The sequence below is a fragment of the Meles meles genome, chromosome 21 (assembly GCF_922984935.1).
Source record: "Meles meles chromosome 21, mMelMel3.1 paternal haplotype, whole genome shotgun sequence".
Lineage (NCBI taxonomy): Eukaryota > Metazoa > Chordata > Mammalia > Carnivora > Mustelidae > Meles > Meles meles.
In genome coordinates this window covers 15,604,027-15,627,841 of record NC_060086.1, presented here as the reverse complement: position 1 = coordinate 15,627,841, position 23,815 = coordinate 15,604,027, and the positions used below count along the sequence as shown (strand labels likewise).

General features: G+C 60.3%; 1 protein-coding gene across 2 annotated transcripts in view; it reads right to left on the bottom strand.

The window, feature by feature from the left end:
• Nucleotides 1-1,173: 1,173 nt before the first annotated feature.
• Nucleotides 1,174-23,815, bottom strand: part of MAD1L1 (mitotic arrest deficient 1 like 1) — a 309,358-nt gene continuing 286,716 nt past the window's right edge. For both annotated transcript variants that reach the window (XM_045993575.1, XM_045993577.1), the window contains one exon: nt 1,174-1,623. In XM_045993575.1, the coding sequence (XP_045849531.1) occupies nt 1,465-1,623 (159 nt within the window). In that variant the 3' untranslated portion in view covers nt 1,174-1,464. The remainder of the gene's footprint in view (nt 1,624-23,815) is intronic.

Genomic DNA, 23,815 nt, shown 5'->3' with positions numbered 1-23,815 from the left:
AGGAGCCAGGGGGCTCGGGGGTCTCAGCAGGAGAGCCTGGTGCACCTGTACCCGACCTTGGTGGTGACTCCGGGGCAGGCCTTTTCTCTGAGGCCCACGTCCACGGTCCAAGCTCCAGAGCTGAACGGCCCGGTCTCCTTCAGCTTTGCTGTGCATGGGGGCTTGGGAATGTGGGGGCAGGGGGCCAGGGTTGGGGGTCAGGGTGTGCACCTAGAGGGGACACGCGGGGCACGCGCCCCCTGGGCTCCCGGGAGCAGGTGGACCTAGTCCGGCCCCACCCCCTGCTGCCAGGGGCCTCGGAACCCACCGCTTGGCAGAGTGGGGGCGCTGAGGCTGCTCCCCCAACCTCTGCTGGGCTCAGATAGCGGGCTCAGTGCACACGATTGTGTGCCCGCAGTGAGGCTGCCCGGCCACGGGCTGGCGCCACTGACGCAGACACCGGGGCGGCTGACGTCAGGACTCATTTTCCCCATGACTGCTGACAGGCCTGGCGTGCCGAGCTGTGCATGTCAATGAGGTGGGGCTCCGGCCTCCCATACCAGGCAATCCGTCTTCTGTCCCCCCAGTCTCCTGTGCCGGAGGAGGGGGCGGACCCCACCCCAGGCCCCCCAGGCCTCCAGGCTCCTGGTCGGTGGGCCCCCTCTCACGCCCGGAGCTAAGCGCACAGAGGCCGTAGTCCCTCCCACACCTGCAGCGTGGTGCCCTTCCCAAGCAGGCAGCCCCTGTCGCTGGGCCCAAGACGGGCCTCAGGAAACTCAGCCCCAGGTGCCCGGGTGTGCACACTACTTGTCCCAAAGGCACTAGACCAAGGAGGATGGGACCATGGAAGGGCTGGCCTCTCTTACGGGGGCCTGGGGTTTCAGGAGACCCCCACCCCCATGACAGGCCCGGCGAGTCCCGGGCTTCCACAGACGGGTGCTTAGAGCCGCCTTCGGGCCAGGATCTGAGGCCGCAGACCAGTCCACTGGCAGGCAGGTGGCAGGAGTCTGGAGTCCGGGAGGCGCTGTGGCCACTCTGCCCCACCTGAGCACCTGCTCCATTTCCTGCGCAGGCGATGGTGGCACCTGGGCCGCAACCCACTGTCCCCTGGTGTCCAGTGTCTGCCTTGGGGACAAACGGAGGGTTGGCAGAGCGAGGCTGTCCGCTCAGACACACACAGTGAGACAGGCAGGGTGGCCAAGGAGCAAAATTTATTTCATGAGGAGCAGGGGCGTCGGCCGGCACTGGGGAGGGAAGGCCACATGGCCCCCAGGCCTCACCTGGACCCGCCACAGTGCACGTACTCAGGGAGGGGGAGGGTGGAGCCCTCTGTCCTGCGGCAGCTCGCCCCCCGCCGGCTCCAGGGGACGCCCACAGGGCTCCTGGGAGGAGTGGCCTGGAGCTGGACTGGGGGCGTGGGGGAAATGGCTGCCTGCCTCCCCTGTGGAGCTGAGTGGCCGGCTGCCGCCGGGGGTCGGGCGCAGGCTAGGCCACGGTCTGGCGGCTGAAGAGATCGAGGGTGAGGGCACTGAGGAAGGCCGGGATGCTGTCTTGCCGCAGCAGGTGCAGCTCGATGAGCTCTTGCACGGAGCGCGAGAACGCCGTCTCCAGCAGCTGCATCTTGGCGCCCGACGGTCCTGTGGCCTGTGAGGGGAGGCGGGACACAGGGAGGACAGTGGTCAGCGTGGTGGCGGCCTGGGCTATCCCTTCCCCTCCCCTAGGGCCCCCCCATGACAGGACAGGGAGCAGTGGAGACCCTGTCCCATGATGCCCCTGGAGGGTTGCTGTAGGCGGGGGTCAGACAGGTGCAGCGCTGCCCCCATGCCCAGCAAAGCTGGGCATCTCCCCCTTCCCAGTGGGCGGTGGTCTCACCCACATGTGCGGGATCTAGAAGACCGCTCCTCCTGGTTGGCCCGTCCAGCCCTCCCTGTCCTCAGACCCCGGCGCATGAGGACAGCTGCCTGCACGTTCCCCAGCAGTGCTGGAAGGCTGCGAGGCGCTCTGGGGTGGGGGGGCCGACATCCCCTCTTGTTCCTCAGATGAACAGCCCAGGGGATGCAGGCTGTGCCGGAACCTCACGCCCCGGGCAGGTGTCGGCCATCTGCGTGGGGCGCGGGCTGCCTCTCGAGTTCACATCCCATTTCTTCCCCATCACACCATACTGGCCACAGAAGGGAGGGTTCCCACAGGCAGCACTGCTGGGAAAGTAACCCCGCTCAGGTGGACTTGCTGAAAATACTCCTCTGGGCTCAGTTTCCCCATCTGCGTAGTGAGGGAGCAGCAGTCTGGAGTCCTGCTGGCCTTCAGGAAGTGGCGTTGGGGGTTTGGGGGGCCGGGCAGTCCCGGAGAACATGGGTGTGTGTGTGTGTGGTTCCAGTTTCAGGGCCTGGGGAGGGTGTGGAAGAAGACAAGTCTATCCCACGGTGACTGAGACCAGCCTCCAAATGCCTCAGCTCTAAGCACTGTGTGGGTCCCAGGGCAGGGTTCCCCCAAACCAACTGGCTGTCCCCTCATGTGCATTTGGGGAGACCAAGGCCCCGAGAGCTGCCCCCCCCGGCCCCAGGTCACAGGGCAGGTCTGGGCAGAGCTGGGCCTGGGCCACAGGGCCAGCTCTCCAGGTCAGGTGCTCCCGGGGAGGGGGTAGAGGACAGCCAGGGATTTGGGGCCGGGAGCGTGGACAGAGACCTCAGGGTGCCTGAGCACTTGGGCAGGGGATTCCCAGTGCCTAGGAGACTCCCAGAAGCAGGTGAGGCTGCCTGACTCTGCTGTGGGCCCCACCTGGCAGGGAGCTGAGCCTGGGGAGTAGGAACGCCTGGGCCAGTGCTAGCCCTCAGGAATGCCCCCTGGTGGCAGCAGGCTGGGGGGGGGGGGTCCGGGGGCTCTTGCCTGCCAGGTGGGCTGGGAGCATGGCCTGGGAAGATGGGACTGTTTGCCAGACAGAAACCTGTGTCCCTTGAACCCCGTTCAGCAAGGTGAGCGGCAACAGCAGGGCGACATAAGGGGTGTCAGGAGCTGAGTAGGGTCACTGGGGGGCAGCACCCCCAAAAGAACAACTTCCTTCCCACTCCGCACATGGAAACTGGGCAGCTCAGGGGTGGGCTGGGGACCACTGCCTGCCCTGAGGACCACACTGCCCCCTGTCTGGAGAGTCCCCACTTTGGATGACGGAGGACCCCTCCTTCCTGGACAGCTCTCATCAGGAAAGCCTTCTCCCCTGGAACCCCCCCCCCTTCCAACGCCTGCTCCCTGGTGTGGATGCCTCGGGTCCTAGGCCCAGACTGGCCTGTGAGAGGGAGGTGGGCTCCCTCTGAGAGCCCAGAGCCGAAGAGGGCTCAGCCTGCCCTCTGCCGGTGCTCCCACGAGCCCTCGGAGTGGTCCTCAGTGCTCCCCGCACTGGTTTGCAGTGCAGACGGGCCTCTCCTCCCTCCCGAGAGTGCTCACCCCTCCCTGAGCAGCCAACCCTGTTCCCTTGTCCACTCCTACATTTAGCCTTGTCAGAGTTCAACACAAACCATTTTTAAACAAAAGTAAGAGAAACCACTCTGACCTTTTCCCAAGAAAATCCTTTCATTTCTGCCTTCTGCTCAAATCTGGATTTCTTCCCCTAAATGTCACAGGGGCTGATTCTCTGCAGCTGTCAGGGGGAGAAGCCAACGCAGGGCAGGGGGGAGGTGAGGGAGGCAAGGGAGGCCATGGCGTTCTCCTGGCTTGGCAGCTGAGGGACAACCAGCCCCTAAACCAGGGACCTTCACACTGCACTGTGGGCCTGCCCGGGACCCCTGCCCCCGGGGTTGGAGGTCTTCCACCAGCTCAGACCGAAGAACGTCATTCTCTGGGGGCCTCCCCAGGTCCCCGGGGCTACAGGACATTGACCAGGCTTTGTTTGCACGCATCACACGTCCCTCGTGGCTCCCAGCCCCGAAGCCCCATCTTGAGGAGCAGCACAGCTGACGAGCCAGCGCAAGGCCCGTCCCGGCCGCATCAGTCCACACGTTCGGCATTCAGGAAGCACCGACGGTCACTCTAGAGTGCCAGGTACATGGCGACACTGGCTGTGCCCAGGGCCCTGGGTGGGCCAGGAGGTGTGACCAAAGCCAGGCTCTCATCTCAACCCAAGCCAAGCGTTTGCGACCCACCAGCCGCCACTGGCCGCACCTGCCCACTCCACCGACGGAAGGGCCGAGTCCTCGCTCAGTGTGGCGTCATGCGGCTGCCAGATTGCGCCCCTGAGTTCGCGGTGCTGATCCACCTCTGCCGGGCTCCGCTGTGTGCAAATACCACCCGGTCCCCAGGTACCTTGTAAATCACTCTAATTAGGGGCTGTTCACTTAAAATTAGAGAGCGATTTTTTAAAAAGCAAATTGCCCAGTAAGACGTGTTGGCTGCGGCTGGAAATATTTATGGGCTGACGGCTGTGTCTCTGCCTCCTCTGCCCCCGGCATCCAGGAGTGACAGGCTGCGGTGCGGCTGGCAGGCGCCCTGTGGCGCGAGGGGCCCTGTGTCACAACGAGGCCCGCGCTGCCCACGGCTGGCCGAAAGGCACTCCAGTAGCCTAGACCTCAGCCGGGCCTCGCCTCGGGGCCTCCTCCTCCCTCTGGATGGCAGGGCAGGGCCTCCCTCGGAAGGATCGGCCCAGACCTCACTGAGCAGGTCTGCCCACCACGGCGTGTGTCTGTGGAGAAGGGCCAGTGCAGGGGAGCCAGGGGCGTCATGGGCAGGAGGGTTCTGCTGCCGCGGGTCAGCGTAAGGAAGTGTGCGGTGCTCATGTGATGCCTGGCTCGAAACGGGTTTTTTAAATGCAGTCTGGCCACCCTCAAGTCTGTGGCATCCCAGCTGGCAGACGCTTTGCAACACTCCTCTCATGAGATGCCCTGAGAAGGGAATGCCCGCCCGAAAAGCGGAGACAAGAGCTCCTCTCAGTGGTCCCCTCCCGAGCCCCCCAACTGCTGGGGGTGGTGAGCCCTGCAAGGAGGGCCTAAGCATGAGGGGCTGCCCGCCACGTGCAAGGTCACCTTTTGCTTAGGGCACCGACGACAGTCCCACGTGCAAAGAATCAGGACGAATCCAGAGACGAAGCCATGGCAAGGGGTGGGTCCCCGAATCCTGATCTGAACAGACAAGACGCAACAAAACTATAAAACAGGGAGCAGAAATGCTACTCCCTCAGGACACGGGGACCTGGAACACCCTGTGGTCTGGAAACAGAAGGCAGCACATGTCACAGTGACTCAGGAACCTCAGCTCAGTGTGCGAGACATGAGAGGCCACGTGGCCCACTTCTGTGACCAGTGGCCCCAAGGAGATGAGGCGCGCCGTCACGCCTTACGGGGCGCAGGGCAGAGCCGTGGGCGACATGGAGCACTAGGTGCCCTGCTAGAGAAGGGGGGGGCCCGCCGGGCGTTGAGGCTCTACCTCGGGAGACCAGCGGAAGAAGGGAAGGGTCGAGATCAAGGGGAATAAACAAAATTGAAAACAGGAGAGAGAGTTACTGAAACTAGAGGCCGGTCCCTTGAAAAACAGCAAAAAAAAAATTAATGGAGATAGGAAGAGAAAAGACAGAAGTTGCCAAAATCAGAAATGAGATCCTGGAGCTGTTACAAGAATAAGAAGAAAACACTACGAAAAACTGTTTATGCCCATAAATCTGACAGCCGGGAACAGAGGAATCCCTTGAAAACCACGGGGCAGCAAAGCTCAGCCAAGATGAAGTAGAGACCCAAGCGGCCTGACTGCCGCCGGAGAGACGAAGTTTGTGACTAAGAAGCTCCTCAGAAAGGAGCCTCCCATCCCAGATGGTCTCACGGGGAAGTTAATCAGATACGTAAACGAGAGCTAACACCACCTCGCGGGTCCCTTCCAGACAACAGAGCAGAGGGAAGGCGCCCTGCGCAGAAGCATTTTCACGCGACGCCCACACGCACAGCGGAGAAGGAAGAGTCCACACATGCAGTTCCCTTGAACTCACATGCAAAAACCCCCTCTGGATTTCAGCCAGTCGAATCTGGCAACGTGTGGAACAGATGACCAGATCTAGCTCGGGCACCTGGTTTCTGCGTCAGGCTGGCAGGGTGAGCCGCTGGGATGACAGGCCAGGAGGGGCCGCAGGAGAGCCCCTGCCAGACCCCATAGCCACTCCCGATGAGACCCCTTCGCAGGCCGGAGTGGCGCCAGCAGCTAGCGTATGGGGCAGGCGTGGTCCTGGTTCTGGGGACGCCACAGAGCTCCTGGAGACAGCCGCACCAGCAACACCCCCACCCCCAACACGAGGGCAGGAGCCATCCATGCAGGGAGGAGGCTTGCCTCTTCCACACACAGTTCTGGGGCAGCTGGATGATCCTACTTAGACAAGCAAGAATTTTGACTTAAACCTCACACCTCATGCAAAATTTAGCTCAAAATCTACCACAGACTTAAACATAAAACATAAAAAACAAAACAAAACAAAAAAACAACAAAACTTAAAACAGAGACAAGAAACATTTCAAGATCTGAGACCAGGCAAAGAATTCTCAGACTTGACCCCAAAAGCACAACCGAAAAAACAGAGGTGAACAAACTGGATGGACCCCAGGCAAATGGCCACCGTCTGCTCCTGACAGAGCCAGGAGCAGGAGAGGACAGGCCCACCTGGGAGGACGCAGTATGGATTGCATGAGGGGTCCAGGGCTGCCAGTCCTGGGCCCTTCCGGCAACATCAGGTGCAGCGAGGGGCCACCACGTGGGGTTGAGCCAGGCCCCCTGCACAGCACCAGCCATGGGGACGACCAGCCTTACGTCTGAGGCTCTCGGACACTGGGTCCACTGTGTTCCCAGGACATGCGAGCACAAGACGGCTGCGGTCAGGACAGGCAGCGGGGGAGGCACGGACAGCAGCCCCACGCCACCCTGCCGCCTCACCTTGCCCGTGCGCTCGGATGCCCAGAGGCTGGCTCTCAGCTCCCTCACTGGCTCCCACCAGCTCTGGGTGGGACGCTTGTGGCTGCAAAGGCCAGGGGAGGCAGGCTGATCAGTGGCTGTCTTCAGTGGCATGGAGACTCGCGTACAGATCTGTAGGCAGCAGATTACACAGCTGTGTCTAATTGGACACAGCTCCAGGCGGCCCTGCTTGCCGTGAAGTGTGGCTGTTCCCCTCTCAGCCTAGTCATCGGCGCTGCTCCTGGGCCTTTGTGTAGGAGGGAGGGGAGGGGCAGGGACGAGAGTCTGGGGATGGCTGCGTGGCAGGAGGTCAGGCCAGTTCAGGCAGAGCCACACTGTGCAGCTTGGTCCCAGATGGGGTGGCTACGAGGGGACAGGGCAGGGTGGTCCCCATGGGCCAGTGAACACCGACAGTGCTCCGTGCTCCCGCCCACGCCCCTTCCCGCCACCACTCAGGGGCACCCCAGGCCTTCGGCGATGAACAGCGCCTCCACACTGAGACACTACCTGAACTACTACGTCTGCGGACTCCTCCACCGGGGCAGCCTCCGCCGGATGCCACCCAACAGACCTAGCTTCAACCTTGGTGCTCAGGCAAACCCCAGGTCCCACGTGTACGTCGGCCGTGGCTGAGAAGAGAGGTCAGGTGTGTGAGAACTCCCGGCCCGCAGGGACACACACAGAGGAGACTTGCTAGAGCCCAGTCCACGGGGGACGGGGGGCAGCCCCGCAGCGGCACCACGAGGACGAGCCTCCTCCGCACCGGGCACTAGGCCTGTGCACCTGGGCTGCATACACACACCGGCTCCCAGAGCCGCTAGAGGAGACATCCTGCGTGGATCCAGCTGCGAGAATACCCAAGCGCTCCCCGCTTCAGAGGACAGTCTGGGTTTCTCAAGCTGAAACTCTGACATGGCCCCGGAGCTGTCACGTGCTCACAGGTGATCTGGGGAGAGAGGCTGCGCCTCGTCCGTTGGGAAAGCACCTTGACCTTCCGGGCTGGAGAAACCCCCATGAGCTTGCACCGTGGTGGTTCATGCTCTCCCTCGTTCACACTCACACCCACAGAAAGGGCATGTAAACAATGAAACATAACCGCGGGTAGCTCGGAGAGCAGAGATGAAACACGGCCCCTTACAGTTTTCTTCACTTCCCAGATTTTTCTGTGACTGCATGTTGTAACTGTAATCAGAAAAAGACCCATCTAAATTATATCCACGGAAGCTGAGGAGTTCTGAGAACACACCATCCTTGCCACACGTGCGTGTGTGGGGGCCAACTGGCAGGCTGGGGCCCGGCCCTGTGTGAGACCCAGCTGTTGTGGGGACGCCCTATGTCTGGGACTGGGGCCACCTGCTGGTCTGTAGGGCAAGTGTGAGCTCAGCCCTGGAGGGGCACCTGGCTGCCAGCCCCAGAAGCACCCCACCTGTGGGCATGCGGAGGCCAGCTGCCCTCTACCCCGAGGTGTCCTGGGCCATGTGGCCGGGACGTGGTGTAAGTCGCCATACTGTCTGGCCCACCTGTGCTCTGCGTGGGGAGATGGGACTCCTCCTCCATGCTGGCCCCGAGGACGGTTTTCCCAGCCTGCACGCAGCTGCTCCTACTGCCTAGAAGACCTGTCCCAGACCCTGACCCCGAGCCTGCTGGCCCTCTCCAGGCCACCAGGCACCCTGTGGGCTTGGTCTCTCTCCCTGTCCATAGCGACTGCCCCACCCTTGAGGCCAGGCTGGGTGCAAAGACCACTCCGGCCACTGCCGCCCACAGGTGCTCCCAGAACGCCCTGCACGCCCCCAGCTCTGGTGCACGGCTCGTCCTGACCCACTGATGTCCCTTGGGGCGGGGCGAGGCTATTCTTTTCAGGGCTGCCAACATGGGCAGGCCGGGCAGACGCCGTCGTGTGAGCCAGCAGGCAGAGGGACACGGTGGCAAGTGGGTCAGGACAAGCTGGACAGAATGCTGAGGAGGCTGTCCCGGCATGAAGTTCCAGAGAACGCGCTGGCAGAGAGAATGTCCAGCACGCGGGGAAATAGCTCACCCAATTATCCCTGCTTAATTGTGCCGAGAAAATGTCTCAATGCTGCATGTGCTAATTATACCGGTGGTGCTGGAATTACCGTCCCGGCGAGGGGCGACCTCTCCCAAGCGTGATCTGCGGGGAGGGCAAGGCCAGGCGCCCCCATGGTTGCAGATCCATCTCCAGCCCGCGGTTATTATTATTCCCCTATTTATACAGCGCCGCATCTTTCCTCCGGCGCTCCAGTTTGCGCAGCTGTTCCCGCAGCCTCGGGGGGGAGGGGCAGCAGGGCGCAGGCGGGCGTGAGGACCCAGGGTCCTTGCAGCAGCCTCTCTCGTCTCAGGCCGTGGGCACAGGGCCAGGCTCTGTCCCGCTTCTCCGCTCCTGGCCCAGGCCTCCTTCCTGGTCCTGCGCACACACAGGACTGTCGGCGTGGTGGGAATGTGCGGGGAGTCCTGGGACACAGACACCATCATGGGAAGAAGGTGGGGAGAACTGTGGGGGCTGGGGGCCGAGTGCAAGGAGCCACGGTCTGGGTCTGAAGGCACGGCGTCCTGGGAGAGCTTGGGCTGGCTGGACCTCATCCGTCAGATGGGCTGGACCCCAGCAGCCCTCAAGTGCAATGACGTGACCAAACAAGAACCTGGAGGAAGCCCCTCGTCTCCCGTCCAGACAGGCTGGGCCAGGCGGAGCACCTGGGTGTGGGGCTCACGGGGCAACAGAATTGTCTGAAGAGTGACTGGGTGGTGCAGGGACAGAGGGACGCCGCCGGAGACCGGGGCTCCAGGAGAGCCGTGGCTCCTCACCTCACCTCTCTGAGCTGATGCCCTACAGCGTAACGGGGCACATGAGTCTCAGCTCCCAGCGTGGACGTTAACTCGCTCCCGTTACAGCAAGCTGATGAGGCAAGCTGCCGTGTCACAGGGACCGAAAGGGGCCTCTGGCCAGTGGCATCACCCATACCCCTGCAAGCGTGCTCAGGAGACTGGTGTCCCCCCCCCCCGCCCCCGCAAGAGATGCGAGGCAGCTGCAGTGTGGACCTTCGGGAGCAACCGCCACCATGCTCGTTCGTGACAGATGGCTGACGCAGGATGACAGAAGAGGTTGCCTCGAGAAAGAATGGCCCCAAACACCTGAAACGTGTGGGGAACTACGACCTGGCAGATCCGAGAAGCCCGACGAACCCCAAGCACAAAAGGGAGGTGAAGGGGATGACATGGAGGCGTGTCATATCCGATCGCTCAAAACTGGTCAGTCAGCACCTTACACAGTCAGAGGGAGCCAGCCCCGGGGCTGCAGAGGCACGAGGATGTGGCCCAGGGACGCCACAAAGGACAGCAAAACCAAAACCCATCAATCCAGAATTCCATCCACGTGTCATTCAGAACATGAGAACTGCCTCAGGACGACGAAGTTTGAAACACGGGCTCCCGCAGTACAGACAGGAGAGGGCCCTGTCCCTTCCACGAAGGACACGTGATGATTAAATCTCCCCAAAGGACAGCTGAGCGCTCACACCACAGACATAACACCGTGCTGGGAGGCTCAGCGTCTGTGTGGAGCGGACTCGGCAGGAAGGCGAGGGCCGGGTCAGCGGAGGGTACGCAGACTGGGCGGGCACGATGGGGTTCTCACATTCCACGTTGCGTGAAGGCTGAGACGCACGTGTCAAATCCTGCGGCAACCCGCAAAATCACAAAGAATCGTAGGTACAAAGTCAAAGAAGGAGACACGTGAGTCTGTACGAAGTGGTTCACCTCACGCAGAGGAGCGGTGAGCTGGCAGTTGGAGCCCGGTCAGAGCAGGAATCGGCACCGGCATGCATGGTCTGAGGAGCCCAGCGGGAAGGCAGGGACCGCACACTGCACACAGACGCAAGGCTCGGCCACACGTGGCTCCGAAGAAACACACCGCAAGCGTGAGGACACGAGGAGCTTAAAAGGGAAGGGATGAAGGAGCTCTGCCCCCTGCACGTTGCCAGAATCCAGACTGCGCATGTGGACGTCGGACAGGGTCCTCACAGCGAAGAGGATCACGAGGGAGAAAGGCCGTTTCGAAACGATGCAGGGACTGATTTACACATTGACTGAGAGAGGACAGAAATACGAGACGGAACAGACACATCCAGAATTACAGTCAGAGGTGTCAATGCTTGTCGCTCTTTAATTGGCAGAAAAGATAGAAAATCGGCAAGATTTTGATAGATGGAGGATAAGAGACTTGACAATATTATCAAAGAACTCGACAGAGCTGACATTTACAGGAGAGCCCTCCAGCAGAATACACATTGTTTTCAAGCACATTTACCTGGAGAGACAACAGTCTAGACCTTAAAGCAAATCTCAGTGACTTTAAAAGGATTCATGTCGCAAAGTATGTTCTCCGACCACAATAAAATTAATTCAGAAACTAGTAACAGAAAGCTAATTGCTGAATTAATTTTCACAATATTTGGGAACTGAGTAACCTACTTCTAAGAAACCTCTGGGTTAAAGAAGAAACCAAAAGGGAAAGTCATTTGAACTGAATGAAGATAAGAACAAAATATCAGATTTTGTGGAATGACTGAGGCAGCACTTGGGGGAAATTTTTAGCACTGTGTATATGAGAAAAGAAGAAAGTGCTCAAATCAGTGACTTAGCTTCCACCTTAAGAAACTGAAATGAAAAGGGCAAATTGGACCCAACATGAGAAGACAGGAAACAAAGATCAAAGCAGAAATCAATGAAATAGAACGCAGAAAAACAACGCGAAAAAAAAACAAACACAGCCGGAAATGTCTCATGTAGACAGACACAGTCTGGCCACGCTCATTAGGGACAAAATGGAGAAGACACCTGACGGGGTCGTGGAACAGAGGAGGGACGCACGCGGTCCCACAGGTGTCGAGAAGGCAACAGGGACCGCAGCCAGCAACCGAGGGCTGGGAGGTCTGACGACTCAGCTAACACAAACCCATTCTCTGCGAGACGCACGCTGGCCAAGCTCACTGCAAAGGAGATGGACAACCCGGACGGCCCTGCACCTGCTACGGAAAACTTTCCCTCGAAGAACTCTCCATGGCTGGGTGGCATCCCTGGAGAATCCCACCAAACACGCCAGGAAGAAATTTCAATTCGACATAAACTCTAAGAAAAGGGATGAGGACGAACACTTTCCAGTGCCCCTGTGTGCCCAAGCATCACCGTGATACCAAGATCAGACAGTGACTTTCTAAGGAAAAACCAGACTATAGACAAGTAATCCTCAGGGACACAGACGCAGAGATCCTCAACAGTGAGCAATGTGTGCCCAGTAACTGGCACAGGCGCGGCACCTGGGGTAGACCCAAGTGGGGTCTATCCCAGAAAGGCAAGGCTGGTTTTCCATCAGAAAAACAATCGTAGTAATTCGCCATATTAACAAAGTGAAGAAGAAAAGCCAGACGATTATCTCAACAGATGCAGAAAAAGCAGGGTCCACACCCGCCAGCATTCTTCCCAACAATTCTCAGCAAACCAGGGTCGGAGGGAACTTCCCAGCCTGACAGACGGTGCCTGGGGGTAACCCGCAGCCCACACCGCCCTCACTGGCCTGAGTGCGAACGCTGGCCCTCCGGTGGCAGGCAAGGGTGCGCAGCTCCCCACTTCTGCTCAGCATCACTCTGGAGCTTCTAGCCGAGGAAATAAGGTGAGAAAAAGGAACAAAAGCATCCAGTTTGGACAGGCAGAAGTGCAACAGTCTTTGCTCAAAGACAACATCATGGTCTGTGCAGAAAATCTAATCAGATGTATTAACAGCTACTACGACTAATACACGAGGTTAGCAAGCGTGCAAAATAAAAGATCAATACACAAAAACAAACCGCTTTGACAACAGCAAACGGGGATAAAGAGAACAAAGCTATAAGCTAGTGCGGAGAGAAACTGCTCTCGGCCCCGTGTTGTTACAATGGATCTAGGAGCTCAGTTAAACCCTAACCAAAACTCTATCAGACTTGGATTGAACACGTGGATCAGAGGAGCCCAAAATGAATACGGAAATGCAAAGAACGGAGAACACCTGAAACAAGTCCGAAGAACAAGGCTGGAAGGGGGACACCACCTGATGTGAAGGGAGCGGTGGAAGGACGGTGGTCCTGGCATGCAGACGCCCGCCTGCCCCTCCCGGCACGCCCGGTGTGCACGGTCCTGTCACCGGAGGCACCGTCCGCTGTCCCAGCAGAACGGCCGCGTGCCCAGCCCCTGAGTCTGGCCCTCCGCTGGACTTCCAGGCTTCTCTGCTCTGCATGCCTGTGACATGGTTGGGAGAAACTGCTACGGGGTCCTCACGCCGCAAGGCACAGCGTGTGTGTCCGTTGGCAGCAGGGGCGTCGTAAATCTACGGTTAGCCAGCAGCTGAGGGCCCTGGGGTGTGGAGGGGCCTTGCTGCCTGGTCTTGTGCCATTAACAGAGTGACCTGCGTGGGACTGGGGAATTTTCCCCTGCTGCGCCCGAGTGGCCTCCCTCCGCCAGCACCGCTGGACACTGACTCCAGGTCCCACGTTGGCTGGGGCACAAAGACAGGAGTCCTGGGCCCGACGGTGTGGAGAGGATGGTCCAGAGGACACCAAGGCCAGACAAGGGTGGGGGTGTCACCTGGCTGGGGGAGGCTGAGCGTCTCCAGGACGGTCTGGACTGTGGACATTAATGCTGGTCCAAAGCTGCAGCCTCTTGCCTCCACCGGCTGGGCTGGGCTGTTCCCGTAAGCCGCACTTCACAGGTCGCCAGCAAGCACAACTGGTGGCCTGGGGGCCCACAGTGCTGTGCACCAGGCACATCTCGCTAGCTCTGAGCCAAAACTATCCCTGTGACTACTGTGGACTTCCAGAACGTTCCATCTCCACAGTCACGCTGATGCTCACCCGGCTGGCAGGTGGCAGCACGGGACCTGACGGGTGAAGGTCGCGATGGCAGTGGTGCACAGCCGGTAGTCATGGGGACAGGAACCCACTGTCTGTGCTGCGGAGCTCTGGTGCAGCCCGCCATCCTCACGCGCCCTGCCCTGCCCCTGCCCTCCTGGGGCTGCCAACTGAGGCCATCTCCACCCTGTTGACTGGAGTCCATTCTTCCCCCGAGCTTCCAGGCCAACTGCTTTGACCGTGGCCTGACTTCCATCTGGGTTGGCAGAAGCCATTATGGTGGCCCAGGGCAGACCTCACACTGCCCCTGGCCCCCGGTTCCCAGCCCTGGCACCAGGCGCTCCTCCCCCGAGGGGGTCCGGAGCAGAGAGGCCGCAGGAGGTTCAGGGGGCTGGGCGACCTGAACCCGGGGCACATTCCGTCAGGGTGTAACTTGGGTCTCCCTCCACGTGGAACGAGGGGCCGCTGCTTGTGTGCGGGTTCCGCTGGGAAGAGACCCCCTCTCTCGGGCCTGCGTCTGCCCCTGAGTCGAGGTTCTCCATCTCCGCTGGGGACTGCAGGTGCTCCCTCAAGGTCCCCAGCCCTCACATGCCTGCCACTGTCCCTGTGCCAACCCCTCACCCTTTTGGCGTTGGTATCATCTGCAAATTGCCTTATTTTTCATCTTTGGCAAGGCTGAAAATCTGATCATGAAAGGAGATTTTCTTTTTTCTTTTTTAATTAGTACTTGGTAATATCACCAAGCTGCGAGTTTATGGCTTTGTAGATCTTGTGTTTTTGACACTAATTACTCACAAAGGCTTTTTAAGCCGCATTTCAACTCTGCAACTGCCATGCCGGTAATTAAGCAAGAGAGGAAGAGGCAACAGATTCCAGGCGTCACACTTGGCCCTTCCGACCCGTGCTCCGGCTTCCGTGTGGCCGCAGTGCCCGTGGTCCTGGCAGGAACCCAGCCCCTCCCAAGGCCATCTGTCTCCAGGCGTCCAGCCCCCTATGATCCTGACAAGGTGCTCAGGCTCTGCTCCGCACTTGGGGGCCATGTTTCAGGGTTCTGGTGGTGGGAAGCACAGGAGTCCTGGGACCCCACAAGGCAGGGGTAGTCCACAGCCAGTGGTCTCCTGGAGCCTCATGGGAGGGCCTGGCCCTGCCAAGGACACACTGCCCACCTCCTCGGTCTTCCTTTCTCATGGCCCTGTGGCCACTTGGCTCTTCAGACCCTCGCTGAGCACCTACTACGTGCCCTCCCCTTACCCCTGCCAAGGGGAGGTGAATGTTGAGCCGTTGGGGGTCCTGGGAGGCCACATACACTTCTGCCCTGCCTGGGAGCCTCAGCAGAGGTACGGTCCCCAGCAAGCCCACCAGCAGGTCTGGGGCAGGGGCTCAAAGCTACACAGTTCTGGGGCATGACGTCCTCCTGCTCTGGGAGCATCCACTGAGTCCCCCCAGGGACCTCCCGGCAGGCAGGGCACCTGGGGAAGCAGGAGCTGGTCACCCTGGGCCAGGACACTGTGCAGCGGGTGGGCACCTCCCTTCCCGCCCTCCCCTGTAGAACCCACAGCTTCTGGGACAGTGATCAATCAACCGAACGGAGCAGCAGCCCTCCTGTTGTCCCCACGTGGCGGGGCTGCACCTGGGAAATGTTCCCAGGTGGTCCGGGCGGGTGCGGTCTCCGGTGTGCTGGCCAAGGGCTGCGGCTCGAGGAGTGGACAGACCTCATGGGCCTGCCTGGCTGACTGTGCTCGGCCCTCCTTAAATACAACTGGTTAGTCACACTTCAGTGTTTTTTTATTGCAATCCTATTTTAAGATACAATTAAAACATCTCATTGCCAGAGTGCATGGTTCCTACTGAGTCTTTCCCCTCGTGCCAAGGAGTCAAAAACAAAGACAGGGTGGCGATTCGGGGGCCATTCTCATTCCCAAAGTGGCAGGCCTGGTCAGGACGAGTACCCGAGGAGACCCGATCCCCCGGCACACCGTGCAGCCCGGAGGCTGTCTCCCCCAGGCCAGGCCGGGGCGGTGTCCCACGAGAGCCTCCCTCCAACTCTGCCTGCCAATGGCACTTCCATCCCGCCATTGCTGTGGAGGGACAGACACTCCAGAAGCCTGGGTTCTGCGAACGCAAGTACCCGACGGGAAAGAGGCTCTGGGAGATCAGTGAGCCGAAGCGACCACTGACACATTCATGTGCATCAGTGCTGGTTCACTAGGGCTGAAAAGGAGCTGAAGAAAGAGCTAGCAAGTTCGGACACCCCCGGGCTGGTGACCATGTGCCTCGCCCATGCTGGTCCCACCCAGCTCATAGCCCGACCCGGGGCCGCGTGCACCCGGCCACAGGCCCAGCACTCAGACTCTGGGAGGCAGTGGCTGCACACACTTCTACAGGACCCTCAGTGATAAGGCAGGCCTCAGCCTAAGCCTGGTGGGTGGCTCGCGGGACTCTGGGAGGAATCCAGCAAACGACGGCGGGCGCCCAACAGGCAGACCCCGGGAAGAGCCCGCCACAGCCGAGTGGGAGGCAGGTGGGGCCGTGGTGGGGAACACGGAGCCCGTGCAGTGGTAGGGGCTGCAGTCAGACTGGGGGCCGACACCTCCCCCAGCATTTCCCTTTGCCCTGTGGGAGAGGGAGGGGTTGGGGTGACATGGGAGCCCAGGGCTGCCCCCAGAATGAGGTGACCCAACTTTCCCCATGAATGACTCCATCTTCCCTTTGGGGCTTCTGGTGGGGGGAACACCAACAGGCAAGGGACTCTGAGCTTGGCTAGAACTGGGTGCCTCTGGGGCATCTCCAGTGGTAAGGGACGCAGGACACCTGCCCTGCATGCTGCCATCCAGGTATATGGCCAGTGAGCTGTGAGTGGGCAGGGAGCCACGGCTGCTGTCCCCTCCACCGGGAGTCTGAGCAGCAGGACAGGGGAGGGGGCCACGGTGACGCTCAGGGCTGGCCTCACTCGCTCTGTGCACAGACAATACCCAGGCCTACAGGCTGCTGCCATCGTGATGGGCACGGCGCAGGCGGGCTGCAGGGACTGACCACAATGGGCTAGGAGGGCTCGGACACGGGTCCCCTGCTACCCACCACCCCGCCTGGTGGACTCACTGGCTGCCAGGGAGTGTGCCAGCCGGAGGGAGCTGGGAGGCAGCCACTCATGCTCCACGGTGCAACTTGATCCGGCATGGCTATGCCCAGAATCCTGATGCGGGAGAGGCTGTAGCTCTGACCTTGGCCAATCAGGCAGCCGTCTCGGCTCCTTCTCGGCCTGTGGCTGAGAAGTCAGCAACCCAAAAACAAGAGTCGGAACACAACCCACTGGCCCGTCTTTCTCCCTGGTTCCCAGAAAGGAGCATGCTGACCACGACGTCTCGGGCCAGACACACCAAGAACCATGGGCCACCCACCGTGGCTCCCTTCATGGCTCCTGGGGCGATGGCGGCTGGTGCTGGGTGACAGCTCCTGACCACAGAGCTAGCAGGCAGGAGCCTCTCCTGGTAGCCCAACTCGGGGGGGTTATTCCAAGGCCCTGGCACCCAGAACTGGGTGGGGGGTGGGACTGGTGGGTCTCCATCCACCCTCCAGGGAGCACAGCCAGGGTGAGAGGCAGTTTGCCATCACTGGGCAGGGTCTCACCACCGGGGTGGAGGCCACCGAGACCCAAGGACACCAATCAAACAAGAGTCATTTGCACCCAAAGTGTCGCCAAACCTATGGGTGATATGGGACCAACAGAGTATCCAGGCTATGAAGAGGACGCAGGACAGGAAGTGGTCGCCAGGATGGTGGGGTCATTGGAACCAAGGCCTCCCCCTTGGTACCCCCCCACCTCCCCCCCCACCCAGGGCAAAGAGGCAGCTGAGAGCGAAGGGTCCTGGACTCCCTCGCCACACGTCCGGCCCTCGGAGGGAGACGTTGTGTGTGCCCCTGCACTGTTCCGGCCCCAAGCACGCCCGCCCCTCACTGCGGCCAGGGCTCAGCTCGCGTGCTGCTTCCCTGCCCCCAGACAATAAAAGCCAAAGGGCGGAAGTCCTACGTTCTCTGCAAAAAACACTCGGACTGATGCAATTTGCGTGTACAAAATGTGTGACGTGCATTTTCCAGCTCATCAGCACTCAGCCTGCACGAAGCTGCTGTTTGCTTTCAGACCCGTTTCACGGGGCTTGAGTTATATTATGGGATTTTCTTCATCCTGCAATAGGAGATTTCATGTCCTGCTGATAACTCTGCATTTTCATTGACCACATTCATCGGAAAAGGAAATTTCAAAACGTATTCTGAGACCATAGGCTCCTCGGCCCCAAGAACTGAATACAAGTGACCTGCTCACATCCGGCAGGGATCTTCCTGTGATTTAATTTCGGGAACGATTTTCTAAAGGACTTGAACGTTCCTGCCCGTCCTGGGAAAGAGAAGTCACTGCTCTCCTCGGGGTGTCTGAGGAGCACGTGTGTCCTCTCCCACTGAGCTAGCACCACACTTCTCTCAGGACGCGTCCGAACGTGCTAGAGCGGCTGAGGCCGTGGTATCCACACAGCAGCAAACCAGGGGGCTGGGCAGGTGCAGCTCAGGCGGCCCGGGGAGCTTAGTGCACAGAGCCATAGGCCAGAGCCCCCTGCACTCCCCAGGCAGGAAGGAGCAGCTTTATGTCACTTCCCAGGTGGAAACCTTGTCCTGTGGGGTTAGATCCAATGTCGCTTACAAGCGTGAGGCAATGTTTTAGAATTTGGGGACCCAACATAAAAATTGGAAGCTTCCAGCTACTTTGAACCCCAAAGCCCAGCGCGCCCCACGCTCCCTGTTGGCTGAGGCCGGTTACCGTTCGCTTCCACGGAGGCTTCCCTTACAGGCAGGCCACCAGGGTTGGGAGAGGAGGGGGCGGTGCTGCAGGTGTTTGTGAGACGCTGGCCTGCCCTGGACACGGGTGTGTGCTGCAGGGAAGGGAGGAGAGTGTAGAGTCCGGGCCCACCCTGGGACACAGTCCAGTCGGGGAAGGAGGACCAGTTCACTTCATTTGGGTCCAGCAAGGACAAGGCCCGGGCCTGCGATGACCTTAACGTCCACAGCATCCCAGGTCCTTGCGCTAGAGCCGAGCCACCCATGGGCACGGCCGAGGCCCCCACAGGACAGCTGTGGCCCAAGCTTCATCAGTAACACCAAACAACGCTCTTTCCATCACCCATCACCCCCTCCCCGGAACAACACCCCAAGAGCAGTGACGCCGCATTCCTCTGTCCTCCTTTTAAGCATATGAGCGTGTGCCAAGCGTGTGTGCATGCCACATGCGTGTGACCAGTATCCACACACACGTCTGTGTCACACAGGGGCATGAGCACCGGAGTGGATGGCTTCGGTGCTGCCGTCCCTGTCACCAACAGCTCAGCCACACGTGGTGAGGTAAGGCAGCCCTACTGCAGTCCGCTCCGGGCATGGTCCGTGCCTTTTCCTGATTCCCACTGCGATGCAGTCACAGTTGCGCCCAGTCACTGGGAGAGCCCTGCGGGAGGTCAGGGAGGCTCGGGGCTGCTGGATGCGGGGGCTGGAGCCTCTCGGGGCCCACACTCCTCCTCATCCCTTGTGGCTGCACTGAGAGAGCCAACGGCCACCAGGGGCAGGGCTGCAAGGCCTTGCTGGGTTTGCACAACCCCGAGAAGACCGCCCCTGGGCCTGACAGCACGCAGGGACGACCTCGGAGATGCACACAGGTGTGGGAGGGTCCAGCTTCCTGCCTGGGAATTGCCCCAAAAGGTCCCGATGGGGAAAAGGGAGATGGGCCCTGACTTGGGGCAACATGGCTTGGGGCCAGGGTGGTGTGAACAGTGCAGGCCTGTGCCACGCTGGCCACTGGGGTCACTCTCTATGGACATAGGGTGTGAGAGTGGTGCGTATGGGAAAAAGGGCTCCTGCAGGCCAGGCCTTAGAGACAAGCAATGACCCTCGAAGCAGGAACAGCCATGCTTTGATGTAGAAAACACCGGTTAGTTTTCCAGCAGAGCATGTGACCTTAAGGGGATCTAATTTCCCAAACAACCTGGCAAGGCGCTGGCTCTCTGACTCCTGCCAGCCTCCACCTGAACGCTGCCTACGCAGGAGCTGGGCCGAGGCTGCCCTCCCAGGCAGAGCCGCTCCTGGACAGGAGCCCGCAGCGAGCACTGCACCCACTCCTCACATGTCCAAGTTCTGTCCTTGCTGCTGGGTGTTGGAGCTGCAGGGCAGAGCCTGGGCCTCGGGCTGCTCAGAGGAGGGGCCTCCTGGAGCCAGTGTCCTGATGGAAAGGTGAAGGGACCTGGGGACAGTGCTCCCGGGTGACAGTGAGCACAGGCTAGTCCCAAGCAGATGGCCGGCAGGCGGAGGGGTCACGTGCTGTCCCCTCTGCCGGGGGTGGGGGCCCGAGCAACACTGGGGAGGACCACCCATCACAAGCACCCTGGTCAATACCTGGCACCCAGCCCTGAGACGTCTACAGACCCAGGGCCAGGACGAGTCCCTGGCAACTCCAGGAAAGTGTCCCTGAATCCCAGGCTTCTCTGGCTGGAAGGGCCAGAGGCAGGCCAGAGCTGGACGGCCTCCATGGGCGCCAAGGTACAGAGCAGGGGCAGCCTGCGGGCGGGGAGCGTGGTGGTGGGCGCCTCCCTCTCTGGTGTCAGCTGCCCGGCACGTGGAAGCACCCATAAGTGCCACGGTGGCCTCCACCATGCCGAGTAACAAGGGCGAGGAGCGTGTGTTCCCCGTACTCCAGGGTAAGATCACAAATTTGAAAGCACCTCCCGGCAAGTCACACATTAGCAAACGCAATGAGCCCAGCGAGCAGAGCCAGGACTAGAAGCCGGGTAAGACTGGCATGAGGAAAGGCACCCAGATGCCCCCCACCCCCAAGTGCGCACAGACCTCCCCAGTGCTCTCAGCCCGTCCACACCTCAGGAAACACAGGGAACCCGCCCACCTGACGAGGCCAGAGTGCCTCCTGGCAACAGAGAGGGACAGGTCAAGGAGGTACAGCTGGGCTGTTCAGGAGTGCTGTGGGGGGGTGCGGGGAGGGGCCCTAAGGTGCCTGAGTGGAGGGCAGGGCCAGCAGATGTGCTCCGGAAAACCTCCAGGCTGAGAGCGGGCACCCCCTGTCCTGCAGTGAGACTCCATGTCCACCATCACCATGTCCGCTGGCCTGGGAGGGCCCACGGGGACAACTGACACCCCTGAGGGGCCGCAGCCCCAGGTGCCCCCAGCCCAGAACCTCCAGTGGGGGAGGGGCTGAGGGTGACTGCCTGGGCTCCGGGGCCCCCAGGGGCAGATGGGGGGGTGCAGCTTGGCAGGATGCCCCAGCCCGGCAGGGAGCCGACATTTGAGAGCAATCCGGGTGACACTATGTGATTTAAAAGTTAATTAAACTGAGTGGTACAAAGTCTAACAGCCCCAGGTGTTTATTTCCAAAGAGCATTTGGAAGGAAAAGGGGAAATCTAATAAAAAGCTTTGTGAGGCATTGCATTAGGAAGTAATCACATCACTAAATCTCCGGCCTCTGCAGTAGGCCTCCTGAGGCCTCCGCTCCGTCCCTGCCCCCGCCCCCCCCCCCCCGCCCCCCCATGACCCTTCTGGCCCAGAGGGGTGCTACAGCTAGGCCTGCCCCAGCAGCGCCCTCCAGAGGCGGCCGTGTGTGTGTGAGCTCCCCAGTTCCAGCATTCATCCTTCAGGCACTGGCTCGCTTGCCTACCACCGGCTCCTCCGTTCACACACTTTCTCGCTCACTCGTTCACTTGCTCGCCCACCCGCTCCTCCAGGCACGCGTTCACTCGCTCACTCGTTCATTCACTCACTCGTTCATAGGCTCGCTGGTTCACCCGCGCACTTATCTCTCTGCACACTTGTTCCCTCACTCCTGCATCCCTGCCCTGAGCACTGGCCCGACCACACCGGGAGGTGGAGGGGAGCATGCAGGCCCCACTGGGACGCCCGGGGTCACATCTGTCAACCACAAAGCAGGAGGCACCACCCCGGGAAGCAGCATTTGGGGTGAGACCCCAAGGATGTGTGGGGTCAGAGGCGTACGTGGGGGATTCCAGGCCCACGGGGATCTCATGTGCTGTCTGGTTCGGACGGCCACCTCCTGTGGATGGTGCTGACCCTGCATGGGCAATGCCGTGACAGGGAGCTCACCACCTCACAGGTCCACCATCGTGTGTCACCGGCTGCAAGCTGCCTCCCTGGACATCCGGTCTGCCCACAGACGGTACAGAAATGGCAGGAAGTCTGAACTGGGGCCGGGCTCCCCGGCTGCCCACACAGAGCTGCACAGGAAGCCCGTTGCCCTGCTCAGCACCTGCCCCGGGCCTGCTGGGGTGGGCGCCCTGCTCACATTAATTACGACTGAGTAAACACAGTGTTTTGAAAAACGCGTGTTTCTATGTGATTGCTTTTTTTAATTGGTTGGTTTAACATTTGAAATTTGATTTAATTTCAACTTGATTTTCCTCACCATGGGGTCAGGCTTGGAGTTGGGGAAGTCATTACCGGAGCACCTGTCATCAGTGGCGGGGACCCTGGAGCACGCGCCCCCCATCCCTGGGTGCCACCGTCGGCGTGCTGACACCAGGGAGGTGGCACTCGGAGCGAAGGGGGGCAGGAGGAGGCCGCTGCAGGGGTCATGGTTCCCCCCTCCTCCAGGGCCCGGGCTCCTGGGGTGTCTGTACCCCCCAGGGCAGACCCACACACCCTTCCCGCCTGCTCTTGAGCTAATGGGGGACAGCTCCGGGCAGGTGCAGGTGCTGACCAGTTCACGGGCAGCCTGTCCTGTGTGGGAGCCACCTATCAGCAGAGGTGTCTGTGAGGTAACACAAGGCTGGGGCGGCCGTTGACGGCCCCGGGCACGAAGCTGGCCTGGTGCGGAGGGCAATCCACTCCCTGTGGCAGGCAGCCTGGCCCTGCACCCTCTGAGCCAGAGGCTGGGTCCGCCTGGGAGCCCACCGGGAGGACAGCATGACACACGCACCCAAAGAGCCCAGGAACTTTGCCAGCTGGGCGTGTGCACTAACAGCAGCTGCATCGTGCTCCTGGTACCTCCCCACGCCCCAAGGCCACCAGAGGGCCACCAGCCATGCCCTCTGCTCCAACTGCCCCCCCCCACAGTCCAACACCACTGGCAGAAATGTCATGCACCACACTCTCCAGGCATGTGTTCTCTACACATGTTCCATGTTTTCCCATCACATGTCTGCAGGTGCTAGGTCCTCCGCCTATGTAATGGGCTCCTTGCAAGGCCCTTCTCAAGCGCTGCCTCAAAACCTGATGCTCCTGTGAAACCTCCCAGAGCCTTCAGACAGAATGAGCTACCTCCTCATTTATTCATTCTTTATCCGCCCAGCCACCGACCATCTGTCTGTCCCTCCGTCCACTCACTCACTCATCCATCCACTGTCCGTTCATCATCTGTCTGTCCATCTGCTCACCCATCCATCATCTGCCCGTCCATCCAACCACTCACTCATCCATCATCTACCTGTCCATCCATCCACTCACCCACCCACCTGTCCATCCATCCATTGACTCACTCATCCATCCACCATCTTGTCTGTCCAATCCGTCCATCCATTCATTCACCCATCCATGCATCATCTATCTGTCCATCCACCCATCCACCCATCAGTCCATCCATTCATCTGCTCACCCATCCATCCACCCACCATCTCTCTGTCCATCCATCCATCATTCAGTCCATCCATTCATCCACTCACCCATCCATCCACCATCTCTGTCCATCCATCCACCCATCAGTCCATTCATCCATCCATTCACCCATCCATCTACCATCTGTCCTTCCACCCACAATCTGTCTGTCTTTCCACTCACCCACCCATCCATCTACTCCTCCATCTACCCCTGGTCTGTCTGTCCATTCTGGCTGCTGGCTCCCACTCTGGCCCTGGTACCCATAGGCTTCCCTCTTTCCTGCCCAGTAAGTCCTGGTTTGGCTTAAATGGTGCATTTTGCAGAGACCAGCTCTAGTAGCATGTGTCCCATCACGTCACCAAGGACTTGGGCTGGC